The 20,973-nt window shown below is 40.0% G+C and overlaps 1 protein-coding gene across 2 annotated transcripts; it reads right to left on the minus strand.

Moving 5' to 3' along the window:
• Window positions 1–1,305: 1,305 nt before the first annotated feature.
• Window positions 1,306–19,859, minus strand: LOC119735729 (intraflagellar transport protein 56-like). Of its 2 annotated transcripts, XM_038209628.1 has the most exons (17): window positions 19,661–19,859; window positions 18,301–18,438; window positions 17,054–17,261; window positions 15,835–15,876; window positions 13,345–13,394; window positions 12,425–12,570; window positions 11,307–11,478; window positions 10,387–10,461; window positions 9,702–9,804; window positions 9,043–9,152; window positions 8,273–8,336; window positions 7,313–7,401; window positions 6,616–6,699; window positions 6,381–6,450; window positions 5,186–5,292; window positions 4,322–4,455; window positions 1,306–3,030 (listed from the first exon to the last, which is right to left on the minus strand). In XM_038209628.1, the coding sequence occupies exons 1-17, from the start codon at window positions 19,661–19,663 to the stop codon at window positions 2,916–2,918; spliced, it is 1,710 nt and encodes a 569-aa protein (XP_038065556.1). In that variant the 5' UTR covers window positions 19,664–19,859; the 3' UTR covers window positions 1,306–2,915. The 2 variants fall into 2 exon arrangements, with proteins under 2 accessions (XP_038065556.1, XP_038065557.1); XM_038209629.1 differs by lacking the exon at window positions 15,835–15,876.
• Between the last annotated feature and the right edge of the window lie 1,114 nt (window positions 19,860–20,973).

The following is a 20,973-nucleotide window of genomic DNA, read 5'->3' on the forward strand; positions in this document are numbered from 1 at the left end:
TCGCCCCTAGCGGTATATATTAACGCGCGCGTACCGCTGGGGGCGACCACTATTGTCGCCCCTAGCGGTATAACGCTTGTACCGCATAAATTTAGCGCGCAGTTGGCTAGCGCATAGCGTGTGTGTATGGCTTATTAAAAGGGGATGCGTGGGGCTGGCTTGATTTTTGGTATACATATACGATTTATAAACCTTTTTAAAAACTATTCCTCCACTAACGACTTTTAAATAAATATATTTTATAACAATAATGTGATGATTTTTTTTCTAGGGCTAGACTGCTTTCCAACCCCGTTCCCACGCGGCGAAAAAAAATCCCCGCCTCCCCCTGCCTCTTGCTTCATGCGATAGGCCCTTGGCGTTATATACACGCCTGTTTTGTTCCGTTTAAAGTTGCCTTTTATTCGGATTGAATTTTCTCGCTGACCTCACTCTATTGTTTTAGTTGTTGACCGATCCAACTTATTCTTAAGATTTCTTTTTAAACTAATGTGATGCTCGGATGTAAGATCGGGCGGCTAGCGCGCGCACTGCAGAGAAAGCAGCACATGCGAGAATGAAATATATATAGCGCCACCTACGTTGGAAAGAGGAAAGTTTTGGCAAAATTTCCCCCAAAATTTTACCTCTACTTTTTAAATACGGCGAATTTTTGCATTTTGAAACTATAGTTGTATTCAGTGTTCAATTTCCTCTGCAAAAAGTATCATTATGTGGGATAAAACGCTGCCTAAGTGCTGTATTCCGTGATTTTCCGCTTCAATATTCCCCATTCAGAGGCACTCAAGCGTGAAAAAAGATCGCGGCGTTTAATCCTTTCGCCTCAATGGAAACATTTTATTGTTAACGCAAGATTCAACAAAGGAAATTGACAAAGAAAATAGACTCCCTTGCATCCGTTCAACATCTGTTCGTTGACAGCTGCCATGGTACACATCGTGCACCACAGAAGTACCACAATCTAGCCGCCTGTAGACAAGGCTAGCCCCTTATCTATTGAACGGCGTGCCGATGCCATGGGGTGTTTTTCAAATATCGGCATCGTTACCAGCTGAGGCCCATTGATAGTAAATTCTGGCTAGATATAGGGTAATCGTTTTGCTTGTGGAAAAATTAAATCATATAAATTCTCCCACGGCAGTGGAGTTATCCTGACTCTTGGTCTCTCTTTCGAATAAATCTCTATTATAGATAGAACCTATACTAACCCCCTCCGCCCAAATAAAAACTACAAACCCCTCCCCCAAAAGAAACCCAAGCAAACTCAACCAAGAAAACAAACAATAACAAACAACAGTATTTTTCTATTTATGATTTAATATTCTTTCAATCAAAGAACTATGCACAGCATTCCAACAATCTTTTAAGTACATGTTTACATTTACAATACACCTACACAATATTTACACGCACTGTAAGATAGGATTTATCGGACTAAAAGAAAGGCAGTAAATATAAACATTTAACGTTTTGACAAATGAAGTAAAGAAATGAAGTCGGAATATGTATAGAATATCACACAATATTGTACATTAAACAAATATTATTGACAATGTGACAGATTATGAGAAAGATTCTGCTGGATTGAAATTTCTGACTTTGAAGTTGGATGTAGTGACAAGAAAATCGCAATGTCGGTTACAAGTTTGAGGGAATGAACAAGAACATATTAAGTATAATGTCTTTGTCACAAGTACAGTTGAGTAATTATTCATAAAATGGAAATAGCATCGGGGTGATGTAATTTCAATTTTAGGTTTTGCCCTTCATTAACGTATTTTTCTCACAATCACTGGGGGGCAACACCGAGTTTAGAGTGTTTATAAAATAATTATGTCGGTGAAGGGCAAAACCCAACATTGAATTGACACTCGAGAAGCATCTGAACCAACTTGGAACTGGATGACTTAATTGTGATGTTTTTAAGGATTTGTGCAGACTTGCGATGGACGTGACTAAAACCTGTTCCTTTCACTTATTTCCAATTTGTTTCATGGCCTTCTGGACCTGAAATGACTTCACAAACGTATCCTGAAAACTTGTGATTTTATATTCACATATGAAGCATTAATTAGCAAAATGACAGGTGCATTACCTAACATCCACGATGACTACCCCCTCCTGGCATAATCATTCCTGGCCCCGCATTTTCATGCCCTTGGGGTGTAATTAAACAAGCCCCACAAACTCCAAGAAAACAAAATTCCGATTGTCTCAAAGGCATATACAGTGAAATCTCGATAATTCAAACTTCAAGGGAACAGTTTCGAAATGTGACTTAAGCAGAATTTTGAGATAAGCAGGGTTGTATATCATTGTTATACTACTGAAGGCAATGGATTCTTTGTTTGACTTAACAGTTGTTTTGAGTTGTTAGAGTTTGAGTTATCGAGATTTCACGGTAAGATCATTTGCTTTTCATGCATTTTGTTCGTTTACAATAATAACACTACTCAAAACCCAAAGATGAATTTTCAAAAACTAGACTGTCGAAGTTTCAACTCATCTGTGGACATTACACATTTCTCGATTTCTTCTTAGTGACAGACGATATGATTTTAGTGGGTGTTTAGTACCAGTATGATCTTTAATCCAAGTAAGCTTTTTGAAAATAATTTGGTTGGCTACTTTTGGGATGAATGCAAATGACCCTATATGCCTTTAACCTTCATAATTATAATGAAAATTTCCATGCTTAGTATTTTTAGTTAAAGATCAGACTGTTTGAAATAGTGCTAATATAAAAGAAATATACATATTTCAAGGCAACATTCCTATGTGAAGATCAAATCACTTTGATACAACAGTATTGTTCTTTTGTTTTATTTTTGGAAAAATCCCTTTGTGAAGCAGGGGTTTTTGGAATGTACAAATTTAAACAATCTAGTCAAGACTAGGAGAGGGACCTCCTCAGCTCAGGAAACTGGTACCCTGTTGTCCTTGGCCCACTTCTTCATGACACGGATGATGTATTCCACCTGCGGGTTACCGGTGTTGCGCAAGATTTGAAGGATGTCTCGCAGTGTTTCCCTGTAGAGGAAAAAATGACAAATATTTAGTGTCGTTAACTTCACTGGGTTTTGTACATATAAACATGAAAGCTGTACAAAAGAAGAAAAAAAAGTAGGAAAAATCTGTAAAGATCAATGAATTTGAACTAGAGGGCTAAGAAGGTGAAAAGTACTCGAAACAAAAAGCCGCATCTTCTTTGAGTGTTGCCCGTTTGCTATTTCCCAGGTCTGCATCATGACTGCCTGTGGTCCATGGCTGCACATACAAGTTTATGGCTTCTAACTCGTGCCCCTTGAACAGAGATGATTGATGAACTGGGGAACCACCAACATTGGGCTGGATAGCTCAGTTGGTAGAGCACCAGAGTGATACTTATTGAGATGTAATTGGTCAGTGCGCACTGTTTGATTGATGTACTGTTGTCACCTGACCATCACCTGACCAAAACTTGAGATCTGATTGGTCAGTGTGCACTGTTCGATTGATGTTCTGTGGTTACCTGACCAAAGGTTGAGATCTAATTGGACAGTGTGCACTGTTTGATTGATCTACTGTGGTCACCTGACCAAAGGTTGAGATCTAATTGGACAGTGTGCACTGTTTGATTGATCTACTGTGGTCACCTGACCAAAGGTTGAGATCTAATTGGACAGTGTGCACTGTTTGATTGATCTACTGTGGTCACCTGACCAAAGGTTGAGATCTAATTGGACAGTGTGCACTGTTTGATTGATCTACTGTGGTCACCTGACCAAAGGTTGAGATTTAATTGGTCAGTGTGCACTGTTTGATTGATGTACTGTGGTCACCTGACCAAAGGTTGAGATCTAATTGGTCAGAGTGCACTGTTTGACTGATTTACTGTGGTCACCTGACCAAAGGTTGAGATCTAATTGGTCAGAGTGCACTGTTTGATTGATCTACTGTGGTCACCTGACCAAAGGTTGAGATCTAATTGGTCAGAGTGCACTGTTTGATTGATCTACTGTGGTCACCTGACCAAAGGTTGAGATCTAATTGGTCAGTGTGCACTGTTTGATTGATCTACTGTGGTCACCTGACCAAAGGTTGAGATTTAATTGGTCAGTGTGCACTGTTTGATTGATGTACTGTGGTCACCTGAACAAAGGTTGAGATCTAATTGGTCAGTGTGCACTGTTTGACTGATCTACTGTGGTCACCTGACAAAAACGTTGAGATCTAATTGGTCAGTGTGCACTGTTTGACTGATCTACTGTGGTCACCTGACAAAAACGTTGAGATCTAATTGGTCAGCGTGCACTGTTTGATTGACAGACATGACACCCACCTTGGTTCATGACCAGCAATGATCTGCTGGAATACGCCCACGCACGCCCCTCGCTTGCCCTCCCAGTATTCAGGATTGGGGTCCAATCTTTCCAGGACATCGAAAGCCTTTGCCGCATAGTAGAACTGGCCCATCTACCGACGGAGAAGTTGGAAAATAAAAATTCAGAAGAGACTGTGACAAGCTACAATTTGAGGTCGAGCAAAAACAATCAGAAGTTTAAGTGAAAAGCCTGAATTTTTCAATCATTTCGCCATCATTTTCACAAAACGATGAATTTGTTCAAAATCAATATTTTAAGCAATTTGGGGTTTTTGGCTATTCTAATCTTTTATGATGTTCTCTACATGCTTACCAAAGTTCGAGACACAAAAGTGCATCCTTCGTAATTCAAGCTCATTACACAAAGTGGTAAATGTGCAACGAATCAGGGTCTTTTTTTTCATTTTGACAGGGATTCATCACTTATTTTACACGTGAGAAAGAATGTTGCAACCTGCCGCCACTTTTTTCTTCATATATCTTCTCAATAAAGCTCAGTAATTGCAAAAACGTTTAAAAAAAACATGAACCTGGGACTGAAAAACATTTCCCATTTTGTTAGGAAATGGTTCACAGATTTTCTTGACTCTCCATAGACTTTGTACACAACCACTGAAGTGGCGTCTGGATACTGCATTCTTTCCTACACATGTGCTTTATTTAGATTGATGTCTCCTCTACGATTTGTGTTTTGACAAAGTGACAAATCTGTTTCGTGAAATCGGCTGTAGGTCTAGATTGAGTGACTGGATACCAATTTGGGGCTTAAGCCAAAATATTTACCAACCATACAACGGACAAATATAGGGGATGATGTTTTACCTTGTAACAATCGTTGGCAATGAGCTGCAGCAGGCTGAACGATTCGCCAGACGTCTCCATCTTAAGGTACAACTCCCAGGCTAGTCTGGCCTTACGATTCATGATGTCTGAACAACGAAAAATACAGACAGAATGGTTATAAATACAGTAGGAGACCACTATAACAAAATGCAATGGGGCCAACAAAAGATGGCTCGGTTGCATGGATGCTCGTTTCAGCAATTTTCGGCCAGCAATGTTCAGTGTAACTCTCTCTTAAACATTTGGGTGTCACGGGAATGTTCATCATAGCAAATATCTGTCGTACAATCTGCTTAAAATGTGATAAAACAGTCTCAAATGGCAAAAATACAATTAGGATGTGACGTTAACACGTTCAAACGAAAAACAAATTCTAAATCCGTTTTTCAAAATTTTCCAAAACATGTAAACGAAACCCAAGTTATAAAAAAGGGACCTCAGTTCATGCAATCTGCCTTTGAGATAAACAAACATAGCACAAATAATTAACGATCCTCCAAACCTATTTAATTTACAAAACCTTAGAAGCACCACAGTGGTTGAATACATTCGGGGTACATTTAGTTACGTTTTTACTGTATCAATGACTGCCTGGTATTTACTAAGTCAATCACTGTTGATTTTATCATGTCAATCACGCCGGTCTGCAGATCAGACATAATGGGTAGGCAAAAGCCATCGTGAATGGCTAAATGTTTAAACGGTTCTTCAAATATTTGCTTAACATTTACAAAATTAAACGCAAAGTCACATCCTTAATGTACGAACAGGGCGATGATAGGGACCCTTCCATTCTACTTCACACATGGGCACACATGTGCATCTCCCTTATCTCAGGCATGTAACTGGGAATTTAGAAGAAAAAAAAGAGGAAACTCCAAACCAAACAAGACTTGTTCAGTATTATTCAATTTGTAATGGCATTCATGAGAAGTAGATAACGAAAAAATCAGCGGATCAGAAGAAATGTTGCATGCCTGTTACATGCCGCGCTGCATTTTTCAACAGTACATGAAAAGTGCGCATGTGGCGTGTCGTGACTCTAGTTGAACAGTTGCGGTTGTGATTGGTCAAAACATTATGAGTTGAAGCTTAACGGATAGATTCATTCTCATAATTAGCAACTTTGAAGTTGGAAGAGGAAACGTCGTTCACAATTGATGGTAATACTCACAGCATCTTGCCAACCAGCTGAGATACGTGTAGTCGTTCTTGATCTTCTCACTTTGGATGAGCATAAAAATCTGGAAAACAAGAAAAAAGAAAGTCACTCCTATTAAATAATGGAAAACCAAGTGTTCCTCACCAAAACAGTGGTCTATTAGGCACGGGAGGTGGCACAGAAAGATCATCAACCGGGTTTTAGTCGTGTAGCAACAATGAAAATTTGGTCAGAGAGTTCAACCTACCTCCTCTGCTTCCTTGAAGTTGCCTGCCGTGGCTTTGGCCTGGGCATAGTTGTAGTTGAATCTATCGTCGTTGTAGAAGTAACTCTAGAAACGTAAACATACAAAAAGTCATCTTAGTTTTTCTGATAATTTTCCCACATGCACTACTTTTTTTTTCCAAAAAAAAAGAAAAAAGGCCAATACAGCTAAACCATGCCACAGAAACAACTTGAGCAAGTTGGGGCGAGACTAGTGGTTGATTCGTAATGTAACTTGATACCTGAGCTCTAATAGCAACATGCAACTGCCTCTAGTCAGACGATGACCAGTCAAAATAATATGCACCATGATGCCTACAGTTATCGGTAACCAGCGATGAAACTGTGCCCCACGTCTGGTTCCAAATTATCTGGTCCAACCATCCTTCGTTCAAAGTAGTTTAATAGTCGAAATATGGTTTACTATAACTTGCTCTATGGTGTGCTCACCTAGTACAGCACATGGGAAAATGGCAACACACATTTGCAACACTTTTGTAGGTATTTTGGTTTTCAATTTGTTGCAAACACTTTTATCAATCAAACACACAGTGCTCATCTTTTGGACCAGGTTCAGAACTACCCATTGGTGAAATGAGCGCCCCTCGTTCATGTCCAACAGTAAATGTCGCAGAGCGCCCTCTACAGTCTGAGCAGGACCATTGCCCTTACGCACTCACCTTGACCGAGTTGAGATATATCAGCACATCCTCAAACTGCTTGAGAAGGAAGAAGCACGCTGCCATGCACTGCCGTCCCGGTATCGTGTCTGGTATCAAGCAGATCGAAATTATGAAATTATCAAAAAACGAAACAAACAAACCTCACCAATACTTTGTGGGAAGACTCTCGGAGAATAAACAACATGTTTTGGAAGAAAACAGGTTGTGAATTTATGGTATCATGATGTTGGGACACTGATAATGGCCCCAGCCGAAGGCGAGGTACATTATCGGCGACCAGGCCCCAAGCTGGTTTTAAACGTACTTGTTTAATACCAGCCAAGTACATATTTATTCTCATATATACCTTTTGTTCAAAAATTCAAAAGTTAAAAATTATAAATTACTTCACGTTTTAGCTACGTTTATGGTAAGTGCCTCTCGCGAGTAGTACTAAAGTTCTTCTTATATGGAGATTGGCACGCGCATGGCAATGTGGCGCAGAATGCAGCGGTGCCGGTGAAGTGTGAATTAAGACTCTATGAAATGCGGACTCATTGGTAGTATTGCGCATGCCAAAGTCAAGACTGTGAATGTTCAACCAATAAAAGGGTAAAAGGTACCATATTTCATAGGAGTCCAAATTTCATCAACTTTTTAAATCACCCATGTGGCGGGCTCTCGACCAGTAGGAATGGGTCAACTGTCTCAGGTATTTATGAATATGGATTAGAATCCAATTACAAGACTCTGTATTTGTGTCCTTAGGCAGTGCTCTTTACTCTTAGCGGTTTTCCTTTCCCTAGCAGTGTTCAGTTACTGTATGAATTTGTTACAATCCAAAGTGGCGGCCGTCTAGTTTGTTCCCACAGAAGTCGATATGGATCCAAGAAGGATATCAGTCAATCAATCAGAAGTAAAGTTCAGTAAAAGTGTCAGATGTCATTTTTTCTACAAACTTTTTGAGGGTGAACTTACCACATTCGCTCGCTGAGCCGCCAACCAACTGGAAATACTGCTGAGCAATTTTCAGATGTTCTCTCTGAAAAGAAAATAATTCAACGCAATTAAGTTTTTTAAATTATACTCCCCTAAACACTTCTCACCCTTATGAATATATGTGAGGCGTTCTGGCAAAATGAGACACAGCTGAGGTCTAAATGAGGGTTTGCAGGTATTAGGGAAGAGAATACAATTGTCCTTACAATACTGTTTGTTGCACTTCAATCGGACACTCCGTTGGCAAGTTATGGCTGTTTAAAGTTTACATTTATCGACATGTCAAAAAGTAAAATACCGAGAAAAAGGCCTTTCAAGTTTCGAGGTTTGTAGCCGTGCAAATGAAAGATGCTGATTGGTTTTCCTTAAAAACACGTTTACTCCACAATTTTTAGACTATTTCTTTTAAATATTCGTGGTAGACATATCAAAGGTTATAAATATCAATAGATCTGAAAATTAAAAAAAAAATCACCCCCATTCAGTTTTTGCAAAATTTCTCCAATACGGCCTGTGCCCAGTTCCGTCTCATTTTGCCAGAACGCATCTTCTCTGGACCACTGTCCACTTTTATCCACGAGTAACATTAATTTATTTAGCTGCGAAAATTTAATACCAACTGTCCAATTTCAGAAAATTATTTTTTTTTTATCAAATTCATTTGCTTAGCGACAATCAGCGATGTGCATCACATGACATTTTTTGGTGGTAACCAATATTTGAAGAGCGATTATTTTTTTAACTCTTACCGAACCCTGTTCCTGGCCTAGTGCCGCATTGACCACGCCCTTCAGTATGTACTCCTGGGGCGTGGTGGGTTCAATGTCCTTGAGCAGGTTGTATGCCTCGTTAACGTCATCTACAAATATTTTAGATAAAAAATATATGACCCTTATTCATCGTTTTATACTTTACATTGTTCTTCCTTTTCAACAGACAGATCCATAAAAGGCATATAGGATCATTTGCATTTATCCCAAAAGTAACCTACTGAATTACAATCAAAAAGCTGACTTGGATTAAAGATTGTACTGGTACTAAACACCCCATGAAATTATTCCATCTTGCTTGCTGTCATTTAGAAGAAATCAAGAAATGTAGGTGAATTACAACGATCAGTCAATTGACTGATTTTTGGAAATAATGAATTCTGTTGATGAAATCGTGTTTCATGATCAAAAGGTTGTGAATGTTTTTTCAATGTTTTCACAGAAATATCCACTGAGCTGAAACTTCAACAGGTTAAGTTTTGAAAATATTTCTTTGGATTTTTAGCGTTTTTACTATTGGAAACAAACAAAATGCATTAAAAGCAAGTGATCCGATATGCCTTTAAATGTTACGAAGTTTAAAATTGCTAACGTATTTTAAATTTACAGTGGTAAATGCTTTAGCAACTTATTCTGACCTTGCTTGAGATAGTAGATAACAAGATTGAGTCTCGCTTCTGGGATGACGTCGATTAACGGAGGCAAAACTTGTAGGGCGCCCTCACCTCCTCTAAACACAACCTGTTCATCAAGAAGATACACAAAACATTGTTTTCCAAGTACAAAATCCTGTGACAACAGACCAATCTGAGAATCACCGCACATATTTTGCAAAATAAACCATTTTTTTCAACCCACCGACCCCATTTTGAAAGGCATGTAATCGGAAGCAGAAGTCTAAGAATCTCAGAATCTCAAAAAGTTGACTGGATATCGCCGCTAGGCCTCATCATCCTCTTTGACTTCACGCCGGTGCCGTGCAAGCGTGAAATTAAGGTTGTGATGCAAGATGTTTTTCTAGGGCTGTCTTAAACTGGGATGATGTTTGATGGATAAGTTCATCAGGGAGCTCGTTCCAGTCTACAATCTTCTTTGGAAAGGAATTTTTGTGGTACGCTTGCGTGCGGTATTGCAAGGAAGCGTAGCACTGATTATGTCGATTTCTTGTGATCTTTCTACTAAGGTGCTGTAATAAGAGATGTCAAGGCAATTTCTCAGAATCTCAGGTTTTTTTTCCCCTAAATACATTAAGATTGATCAAGAGCAACAGTTCTAGTCTGAAAGGACAGAGCAAATTAAAAAAAGAAGAGGAAAACTACTTACCAGATTGTGCTTGATGAGGTCTTGAGCAAATGTGAAAGATGGGGATGCAAGGTCCTGGAGATTCTTGAGCTCCGCCTGCGAGGAAAAAAAAAATCCAACTCACGTATTAGATCTGATATATAACCAAAAGTTTGATCGGGAAATTGACTTGTGAAGAGCCCTCCAAAAAGTTAATTCCATGCCAAGAAAACTTAGCTGTGCATACAAAAAAACTACTTGGTTGATAGCTTCAGCTGACCAATTTGACGATAAACGTGAGGCGTACTTGCAAAATTGAGACAGAACAGGGTAGCGGTCAAAATGAGGGTTTGCGGGTAGTTGGAACTAAAATTAAATTCTCCTTACAATACTGTTTGTTGCACTTCAATAGGACATTCCATTGACAAGTTATGGTTGTTTCACGTTTTCATTTATCGACCACGTCAAAAATGTTTCGAGTTTTGTAGTCTTGAAAATGAAAGATGCCAATCGTTATTCCTTAAAAAAAATAATTTCAGGATTTTCTATTATTTCTATAACCCTAACCCCTTGGGCTCTTTTACTAGAAAGTAACCTGAATCTGCCAAAATCCATCAATTTTGCCATGCAAAACAATTTTGGTGGCCAGTGAGTCCATCAGAATCCACCAGTTAGGCGGGAGTAAATCTGTTGAGATCCTGAATCCGCCAAAGTCCCCCAACAGCTCAGTGTAGAGGTATCCTGAATCCATCAAAATCCTGCAGTTCCACTAGGCTTACAATCCTGAATCCATCAAAATCCCCCGGTTTGTGCAATATGGAGGTATCCTGAATCCGCCGAAATCCCCCGAAACAGGGGTGTTGATTTTGATGGATTCTGGTACGTTAGGGTTAAAATATGTGTTGGGCTCTGTGCTCTCTGTACACTTTAGGAAATGTTGTCGATTATGGATGACCCCTTACCTCGGCGGCCTTTCCGTTGTACAGCCTGAAGTGATTACAAGCCTTGAGGTTCAGGGCGATGGCGCTGTCGTTGAAGTGCTGCAGATATACTGCCAGGACCTCCTGCGATACATCGTAGTAGTCCAACTTGTAGTAGCACAGGGCTACATACACATTCAGGGCTAGGTAGTCTCTACAAAACGACAAATCAAATACATAGCTATCTTTCTCATTTTGATCTGAGCTCGCTTTTTTTCTGTCCCCTTGTTGTGTGATAGGTGACTTCATAAGAAAAAAAAAATCACCAGGCCTCCCTTACTGAACTGAACATCAATGTACATTGTACACAAAACTACACAAGCTTGCGATAGATCACAATTCCATCATAAGTGCAGTCACAAGTAACAGTGGATGAACAATATAGGCTCCGTGCGCCAACAAAAGAGGGCGCACTTTTAACACTTCTGAGAGCCCCTTGGACGGGACACCGCGTGTGCGCACTGTAATTTGCGCGCGAAGTAGGCACAACTTTTTTTTATCCTGAATGTGCACAAAGCCAAGCCACAGCGTCTTCACGCGTTTCAAATATGCTCGAATTAAACTTGCGATGGTCTCCCAGACTCATCCCCAACCCCAATAACTTTGGATCAGTCGAAATACGCAGTGTATGGATCGGGAACCAGTCTCGGTCACCCCTAACTCTCCTTTTCTGGCCGTTGATGGGGTACTTATGCATGCACCCCATAACAAAGGAATGCCTTTGTCACACTCCATTTGAATGGTTTGTGAATTGAATTGGGACTGGAGGACTTGTGATGGATTTGTGATGGCTTGTGATTCATGCGGACTTCAAACATGTTGTAGCATGTACCCACACTATCCAGCTTTCTATCTATGCACAAATACAGGGGAATTTCCCATGATAAATGGCCTGAAATTCGAGGTATACCAAGTCGTGTCATCGCTGGCCAAGGCCCGGCTGACATGCAGTCCAAGGGAATATGCTGCACACAAAAATAAACATGGCTGAAACACTGTCCTTGCAGGGCAATAAACCTCAACTGCAAGGTAGACAGTTTCTGCATCGGAATGCTATGTACGTGTGTAACTGTACTTTCAAACATTTCTAGCCTGGCTACCTGTTATCCAGCAGGATCCTCTTGTAGATGTCTATGGCCTCTTGGTAGTGGCTGCGCAGGTAGTGTATGGAGGCCAGGCTAAGCTGGTCCTGGATGATATCCTGCAGATTCTGATGATGGGACATCAGCTTCTTCTCATCGTTAAACTGAAATAAGAAAACACACAAACCAAATCTGAATTTCCAGGATCCCAAAATTCTCCTATACATTTACTACAGATTTTTCGAAGTTGAATAACAAAATTTACTGGAGTCGGGTTTGAACCTGCGACCTCCAGATTGCCGTTCCGGTGCTCTACCAACTGAGCTATCCAGCCCTATGTTGGTGGTTTGCCAATTTGTCAATGTCTTTATTTAAGTGCGCTAGTCGGACTTCTGTTTTGTTTTTGTGTGTTTTTTTAAATATTTTTAATGAAAATGTAAAGACACGTTTGAAAGCTTAGAAATTTTATGATTGACCTAAGGCGGTAGAATTGCGTTAGAATCGCATCAACACAGCTTGTGAAATATTGTTTTATTACACGATTTACAAATGGACGCGAAACGCGCAACATCTGAGACAAACAAAACTTAGCGTAAAAAAAAATTACATAGGGTTGTCTAAGAGGCGTTGCTTAGTTGCAAACGGCGATAGGTCAATTACAATGAAAACTAACAACTTTCATCATGTAATCAAGAAAAATGGTAAATAAAAAACATGGGAAAAGCTAATTAGTTTAAACAATAGACTCCTTTTTGGTTAAGTAAAATTAAATTTACAAAAATAATCAAACTACGACGATTTGCCTCCATAAAAGATTCTGATGAGATGGAAATAGTTATTTTAAAAAAATTTCACAATCATACTTCTTTTTGCCTTGTAGCACCCAATATGATGCAATCGTGGGACAAATCTGATGCATTAATTTATGTCGCACTCACCTTCTGTGACAGGTGGAACAGCAACCTGTTTTGCAGACTGCTTTTGGGCACTAGAAAAAGAAGAAAACCAATTGATTGGGTGACAAGACGAGGCTGAAAAGACAAATTGAGTTCTAGTCGACTCTCGTTAATCCGAACTCGGTTAATACATATGTTCTGGTTAGAATGAACATTAAGCCTCGGTCCCGATCTGTGCATTTTCCTGTTCTTACAAATCTGTTACAACAAAGATTATGGCTAAGCCCGGCTGAGTTTGTATCAATGCGAGGCGACTGTAGTAAACACTTTTACGGTAATATGCGCCATCTTGTTCAAGAGGCAACAAAAAACATGCGTTGTTGAGCGCGCACGTCAATCAAAAACTTTTGCGCTTTCAAGTCATCATGCCATTATTCCAAAATGCGCTCGCGACTTGTCTGGCAACACGTGTTCTTTTTGCCCCGTGAACAAGGTGGCGCATTTTATCGTTAAAAGTGCTTATTGATTGTGAATAATTGACTGACTTGATTGAGCTTTTGCTAGACACACCACCCTGAAAACATGAGATGCCAACAAGTTGGAAAAGAAAACTGAAGCTTTGCATGGTGAAAGTGGGTATTTCGTTATTTTTCTAGGATACTCCGAGCAACTCCTCATTCCATTTTTATCTCCAAGTTCAAACAAAAGAGGGTGAACTTATATTTCCTATATTTTCCGCTGAACAACATGGATATGCTCCATCAAATTTTGTGCACTCTTAAAGTAGTCTGAATTATAAATAGCAGATTGGCTTTATATTTACAGGTGAAAGCAGAGAATTTTGACAGCAATTTGACTTGGTTTGGCCTATATGATGCAAATAGCCAGAAAATATAAAAACAACAACCAAACGGGTGAATGATTCGCTGTGAAATTTTGCGACAGACAGGCAAATCAAATAACCATCTGACAGACCAATTTACTGCGCCGACGAACAGACTGAAACGGCTAAAATTTGAACAAACTGACTGCACCTTTGTTAATGAAGGAAATTATGTGCTAAATTCAAATTATGAGTGTGCCACTTAATCTGCATAACATAAAACTTTTGTATCCAGATTCACATCCAATTTATTTTGTACAGATGACATAAGACCTAACAAATATTGTAAAAATATCATAATAGGACAATCCTTCAAAAAGTTTTCGGGAAAAAAAACACCAAGATTTGAAAATGGATAGTGATTGATTTAAAGCAAGCTCCAAAGTGCATGTTAAATTTCTGATCAGGAATCCATTACTTGCAAAAAGCAAATAACTTTGTCCTACAGTGGTACTTTAAATCCCAAAACGTAATTCCTGGCAACTTTTGATGGGGAGGGGGAAGGGGGGAGGGGGAGAGGGGGGGAGAGGGGGAGAGGGGGAGAGGAGGTGAGGGGTGCGATGAGCAATGACTGTAAAGGAAGTTCAATAAGGCCAGAAATCTAATGTTACCATAAATGAAACCAACAAAAAATGTATTGGTCCATGCTAACATTTTTAACCAAATATTATAGAGTCCTTTGTAATGAGATGCAGTCCCATATACACGATACAGTATCAAAATCAAGCACAGGTGGTGGGTTGGAATAGATTTTGAATGGATTAGTAGGAAAGACCATGACAAAAAAACACAGGTAAGGACAAATACCCAGTCAGTGCACACAAGAAAGAATTAAATATACATTTCTACAATCTCTGTAAAAGATGCGTTCCCAAGGCTATTTTTTAGTTTTACCTCAAAAAATACATTGAATTTTTTATTTTTTATGAATTGCTATTTTATGGTATTTACCTAGCAATATAAAAGTTATTCACTTTTGAATAAGACACCTAACGAAATAATTCACCGACGCTTAGTTACTGATCTTATTCATCACAAAAATTTAAATTACTGGCTGTCGGACAGTACTTCGGCTCTCTCCAAAATAGGAATAAGTAGTGTTTTCTCTTTAAAAAAAACATACAAATTGAAAAAAAAAATGTTTTTAAGAGCACAGAGTATGCATCTTTAATGTTTGAACTAATGTTCATCTTTATTGCAGTTTCTAATAATGTGTTAGAATCACGAGCCTGTAATATTACATTGCCAGCACTTCTTAAAATAATCGCCTGCTTTTAATTCAATTTCTTTTCAGATTGATTTTTTAATTATTTTTTGCTCATTTTGTTTTGTCCAGTGGATTTTCAGTCAAGAATCAAGAAATGTTGTTCGGGGGATTATTTTTTCCAGATTCATGAATTGCAGTGCTGTTTAAATCTTACCCATCAAAATCAGGCCGAGAATTAAAAAGTTGGTGAAATACATTCATTTTTTCGTTCGTTTATTCGGACCGACAATGTGAGGACAGACACAGCTTTGTATAGGTACAGCATCCACCAGAAAGATCACAAGAAGACAGGGAGAAAAACTCATAAAAACCAAAGAAATGTTTGGACTTTGGATGAAGGATCTAACACTAGATTTCAAGTCACAACAGAAGCAAAACTTACTGCCGTCCTCATTCACAGCCTGGTGACTAGATTTGCCCAGGCCTGGGATGTTGGGAATAAAAACGAATATTAATTGACACAAACAAAAAATGTGACCTGATCCAGCAAAAAGTGAGTCTTATACATTTTTTATCACTTATTGCTTTTTATGTATTAGAAAGAGTGTACTAAGCTCCTCGTTTTGACATATCACTCGGTCTGACTACTCATGAAAGTCGGCACTAATATGGGAGAAAATGTTGAACATTTAACTTGATTTCCACTGTACAAGGATTCTTTAAAAAAAAATTGAGTCAGTTGAATGATGCAGTTTTCTGATTCTGACACAGCATTGATTCGCCATGGGGCATCACATGTTTCTACTAAGACAGTCAGGAAACTAGACTTTGATATTGAATTGGAAAATAGAGAGCATGCAAAGAGCGCCCTTACTGTGGACAGGTCTGCGTTCCAGTATGATACGCTAGAATAGACACTCTGGGTTTTCATTGTCGCTGAATAAATGAATAAAAAAAGACCACGAAGGAGACCATGAAGGAGTAGAATGGCGCGTGACAAACAAGCTTGCCCTACTGTTAGATGAGAAAGTCGCCCATCGTAAGCAGTTATCCAATGTACGGCATCACCACGTGAGCAAGGAACTCCGTCTGTGCCTCTACAACGCGTTCATGCTCCCTGTACTTCTCTACAACATGGGTACCTGGGGCCTCTCTCAGAAACAGAACGATCAACTGGACTCATTCCATTGAAGCCAATTACGACAGATCATTGGCATGCGGTGGCCACATGGCATCTCCAACAAGGCACTCTACCATCCTTGCAAGTGTGGTCCACTCAGCATCAGGACCCTTGAAGCACGCTGGCGACTCTTCGGCCATGTCCTGCGGCTACCGAGAGATGCACCCGCTCAGAAATTCATTGAGGAGTACTGCGGCACAGAAGCAGGCATTGAAGGTCGGCGAGGACGCCCTTGTACCACAGTACCAAGCATTCTCAAACAATGACCTGAAGACGGTAGGCAAGCGCCTACGCAACACCGCCAACTTGCAGCAGCTATGACTTCTGGCAAAGGAAGAGTGGAAGGTGCCGACGAGGAAAATCGTCGAGACGGCAGAAGCGAAAAAAACACAAAAACTGCTTCGCACGCAAACCTGTCCACAGTGACTGCGCTCTGTGCAAAGCTCTCTATGAGATCCTAAAAATAAACATGTTGGCTCACCTTTCCTGGCCGCGGTCTCTGCCTCTGGGTACATCCCGAGGAAGAAGTAGCAGCAGCCCAAGTTGACCCAGACGTCGGGGTTCACAGCCTCTTTCTTGCTGAGCTTCTCGTACTCTTCCATGGCCGCCTTGTAGTCGCCCAGGTGGAAATAGCAGTAAGCAAGCCACATGTCCGTCTCATCACTACCCTTGCCGCTGTTTCTCGTGAACTGAAACAGAGGGAGACAGAAATGGAAATTGATACGTACGTTCATGTCTTGATCAAGAATCCTGGTTAACTTGTGATGTCACTGTCAACGAGTAATCTTGTACAAGTTATCTTGTTCAATTTTGACATTCTATAAATTCTATAAAGGGCATTCTCAAGGATATCTGTGCTACCATCTTACGGAGGCGTCATTCCTTCTTTTGTCACGTCCAACGGCTACCGGACGACACGCCAGCCCATTCGGCCCTTAAGCTGAGTGTCGATGTACTGGGAGGACATGGCAGTAAGCCAGTGAGCAAATTTTTTTCTCAAAAGGTTTTCAATAAACCAATGTTTGGGTCCGTAAGTTGAAAACAGAAAACCCCTGAACTGAATTGTGTCTTCCTAAAATGACATCACAGCAACAGTGCCCTCAGTTGTTCGAAAAGGCATGGATAATGTTTAAATGTTTAAAGAAGTGCACCTTTCAATACAAGTAACTCAAAAAAAGAGGAAATCAAATAGTTTTGTTCAGTACAAAGTTGCACGAAATGTGTTCCTAAGAAAAAGTCATTTCATGGACCCTTTAAACCCTAACTCCCTAGCCATTTCTGCAAAATCCTCCACCTGCCTCCATGTAAAAATAGCACATAGCCTCAATCCTGCAAAATCCTCCGTTATTTCTTGAATGTGGTCCTTGGAGGGGTGACTACTGCCTCAATCCTGCAAAAGCCTCCAGCAATCACTGTCAGTATGTTGAGGCAGAGCCAGTGACATCCTGGAGCAGTGCAGAGGACTTCAAGTATAATCTAGGCCTAAATTTATGCATGGCTGAGCATAAACAACACAAGGTCTGGCCCAAGACCTTGACACAGCGCATCCTCCGAAATCAGCAAAACGCTTTTGCCATGTAACCTCAATCCTGCAAAATCCTCCATTTTGCAAAGAGGATTTTGGAGGGTTAAGATTTTAATGAACCGGTCTATTAAGGGCTGCCATCTGCGGTCCAAGCACGGAGTCTATAGAGAGGTAACTGAAGTATCTGGGCCCCATGTCCCTACCTCCAGTAATGTAAAAGCGCCGGTGTAGTCCCTGGAATCCAGGTATTCTTCCAGCTTGGGAAGCTGTTTCTTCTTCTTGCTCTCCTGGGCTGGAGTCGAGGAGCCAGGCCCAGTGGCCGGCTTTTGCCTTGACAGCATCTGTTTGGAAAAATTACAAATCCAACACACTCTCTATCATATCAATCGACAACGAAATAGATGAATTTACATTTATTCTTAACATTTGAAGGAAGAATGTAGTATCCTAATGCCACTTTTCAGCATTACCTTAAATTAGGCCAAAAAACCACATGATTTTGGGACTTTCACCAAACAGAATATTTCGAAAAACTTGAGCCGTTTCAAAAACATGCCCAAAAAGCATCCGTGATGTAAACTTCTTTTTACATGTTTGGTTTTATACTAGCCATTGCATAGACCTTTATCATGCTGCCACCATTTCAGTCATGTTCCCTGTATCCAATAACAGTACTGAAATTATGATAATGTTTTTGTGAAAAAAGGAACCAGACTATTTTTCCTTCCAGCGTCGCTTTGGTTACGTTGATTTGAATGTGAAAAAACCAAGATGGCTCCAACATGTTAATGGTCTATTGGCATTGTGTTTGACAATGATGTTACATTGAATGTCAATGATGAAGTGGAGCAGGGCAGGGTTTAATTATTCGAAGTGGCTATCGTTACGGCACTCGTTGTTTAGCGCCCTCTACGATTTTTTTTTGATACGCACGCAGGTATATGATTATTTGTTTCCCCACGTTTTATCGAGCAGTGCGCCAGCTCAGCCGATAGAGGGTAGGATTTTGCACCGCGAGGTTGCGGGTTCGATTCTCAGTTTTGCACTCGAATTTTTTTTCCTTTTCTAACCTGAGGCTTTGGAGGATTTTTTTAAAAAGGGAAATAAAGTCCGAATTTCATAAAGTTCAAATACACTTTTTTCCTTCTAATTTTATATTTTCTTGTCATGTTTTTTTTATAAAAGTTGCCAGGTTGCAGTCTACCGTAACGATAGAAAATGGGAAATGCGTTACGGCTGCCGTAACAATAGCCACTGCGTTAATTATTTTTTAACTTTCATATTAAAATAAAATTCAATGAAATTCTTTCAACACAAATAGTCCACAAACACCTGTCATGCCCTCTGTTTAATTCAGAAACACACAGAGCAAAACTAGTAGTAGGCCTATGGGTGTAAAAAACATCAACACATGACCCATGGATTCCGAGACCGTACTGCATGCACAGCTGATCGGCCAGCATGCACAGCTGATCGGCCAGCATGCACAGCATGCACTCCAGATCCTCGGCTCTAGCTCTGCATGCAATCATCAGCGTCTGTTGCTAAGTAGCCAAAACCTACCATCTTGAGACCGGTTTCGTCGAAAACCCTTCGCTAATGTTCAGTTTATACGATCTCCATGAATGCTTCCAGTTAAAAAGCACTAAAAAAGATTGTAAAAACCGCTTCGTTTCTACGAATTTTAGTAGGTTTTTCCACCGAAATCTGCGTTCGACTTGCAGATTTTCACTGCCTACAACTATGCCACCGTAGAGGGCGCATTGCTTATACGGACTATAGCGCCCTCTGTTGACATACAGTTATTTTTCTCATCTCTCTATTCATATTAATCTGAGACACAAAAGGTGTTTATTAGCAAAGAAAATAATTTTCCACTAAAAATCTGTGTGGGCAGAGCCACGTTTTTTTGGAGAACAATTGAAAATCGTGATTTTCCCACATTTCAGGTTCATTTTTTTTTTCAAAGTCGCGCCACATTCATTGTTAAAAATACTAAACGAATAATTTTCTGCAAGCAAAAGACCCGGCGTCCCAAAGAAAGGTGGACCGTGACTTAAAATTTCTAGCAGCAATGCGGGTTGCGGAACGTATTGCAGGCCACGGTCTTCTGGCCCTATTTTGTGCCTTTGGAAATTTAATTTGGACATGGAAAAGTCAAATTTTCTTATGGGAAAAAAACATCGGTCGAACGTAATTCAGTATGTTTAGAGGGTTACACCTCTATGTTCCGACACCCCTATGTTCCGACTGCACATATTCCTATTCCTAACCCTAACCCATATAGGGGTGTCGGAACATTTCTTTTTTAAGACAAGTTACTAACTGATTGTCCTTTGCAGCTAGCCGCAGCTCAGTCGCGGGAATGGAAACAGATTTTGAATAGACGACGTACAGAACTTACATCCACTAATTTATTCAGGAGAAAACAAGGGTCAATAACAGTACATTTTTAAAGGTATTATGCCTAATAAAAAAAAAAATAGATTTTTAATTGAACGAATTTTGATATATGTTTAGTTTATAAACGAAAAAACTCCCTTTTTTCGATTCTGGGCGTCTGCAAACCGGGGGCTTTCATTTTGCGCACAGACTAACCCACCCTGCGGCATCCAAAAATTCGAATTTTGTAAAGTAGTAACGTCGCTGGTCTGTCCGCTCATTCAAAAGTGTATATATAGCTGTTATATGTGCTGGGGAAAATAGTACGGGAAGTATACATCTTTAAATATGGCTCATATATGGATGAATCGTAAACCTCCAAAGCAAACTCATCAGTTAGAAAGGATCGGGTGCAATATTACGGTCGTCCAATTTCAATTCTGCTTTCCGTTCACCGGCACCCCTCGCAAAAAGTGGTCGGCCAGCTTTCGGTA

Source organism: Patiria miniata, unplaced genomic scaffold (assembly GCF_015706575.1).
Source record: "Patiria miniata isolate m_02_andy unplaced genomic scaffold, ASM1570657v1 HiC_scaffold_29, whole genome shotgun sequence".
Classification (NCBI taxonomy): domain Eukaryota; kingdom Metazoa; phylum Echinodermata; class Asteroidea; order Valvatida; family Asterinidae; genus Patiria; species Patiria miniata.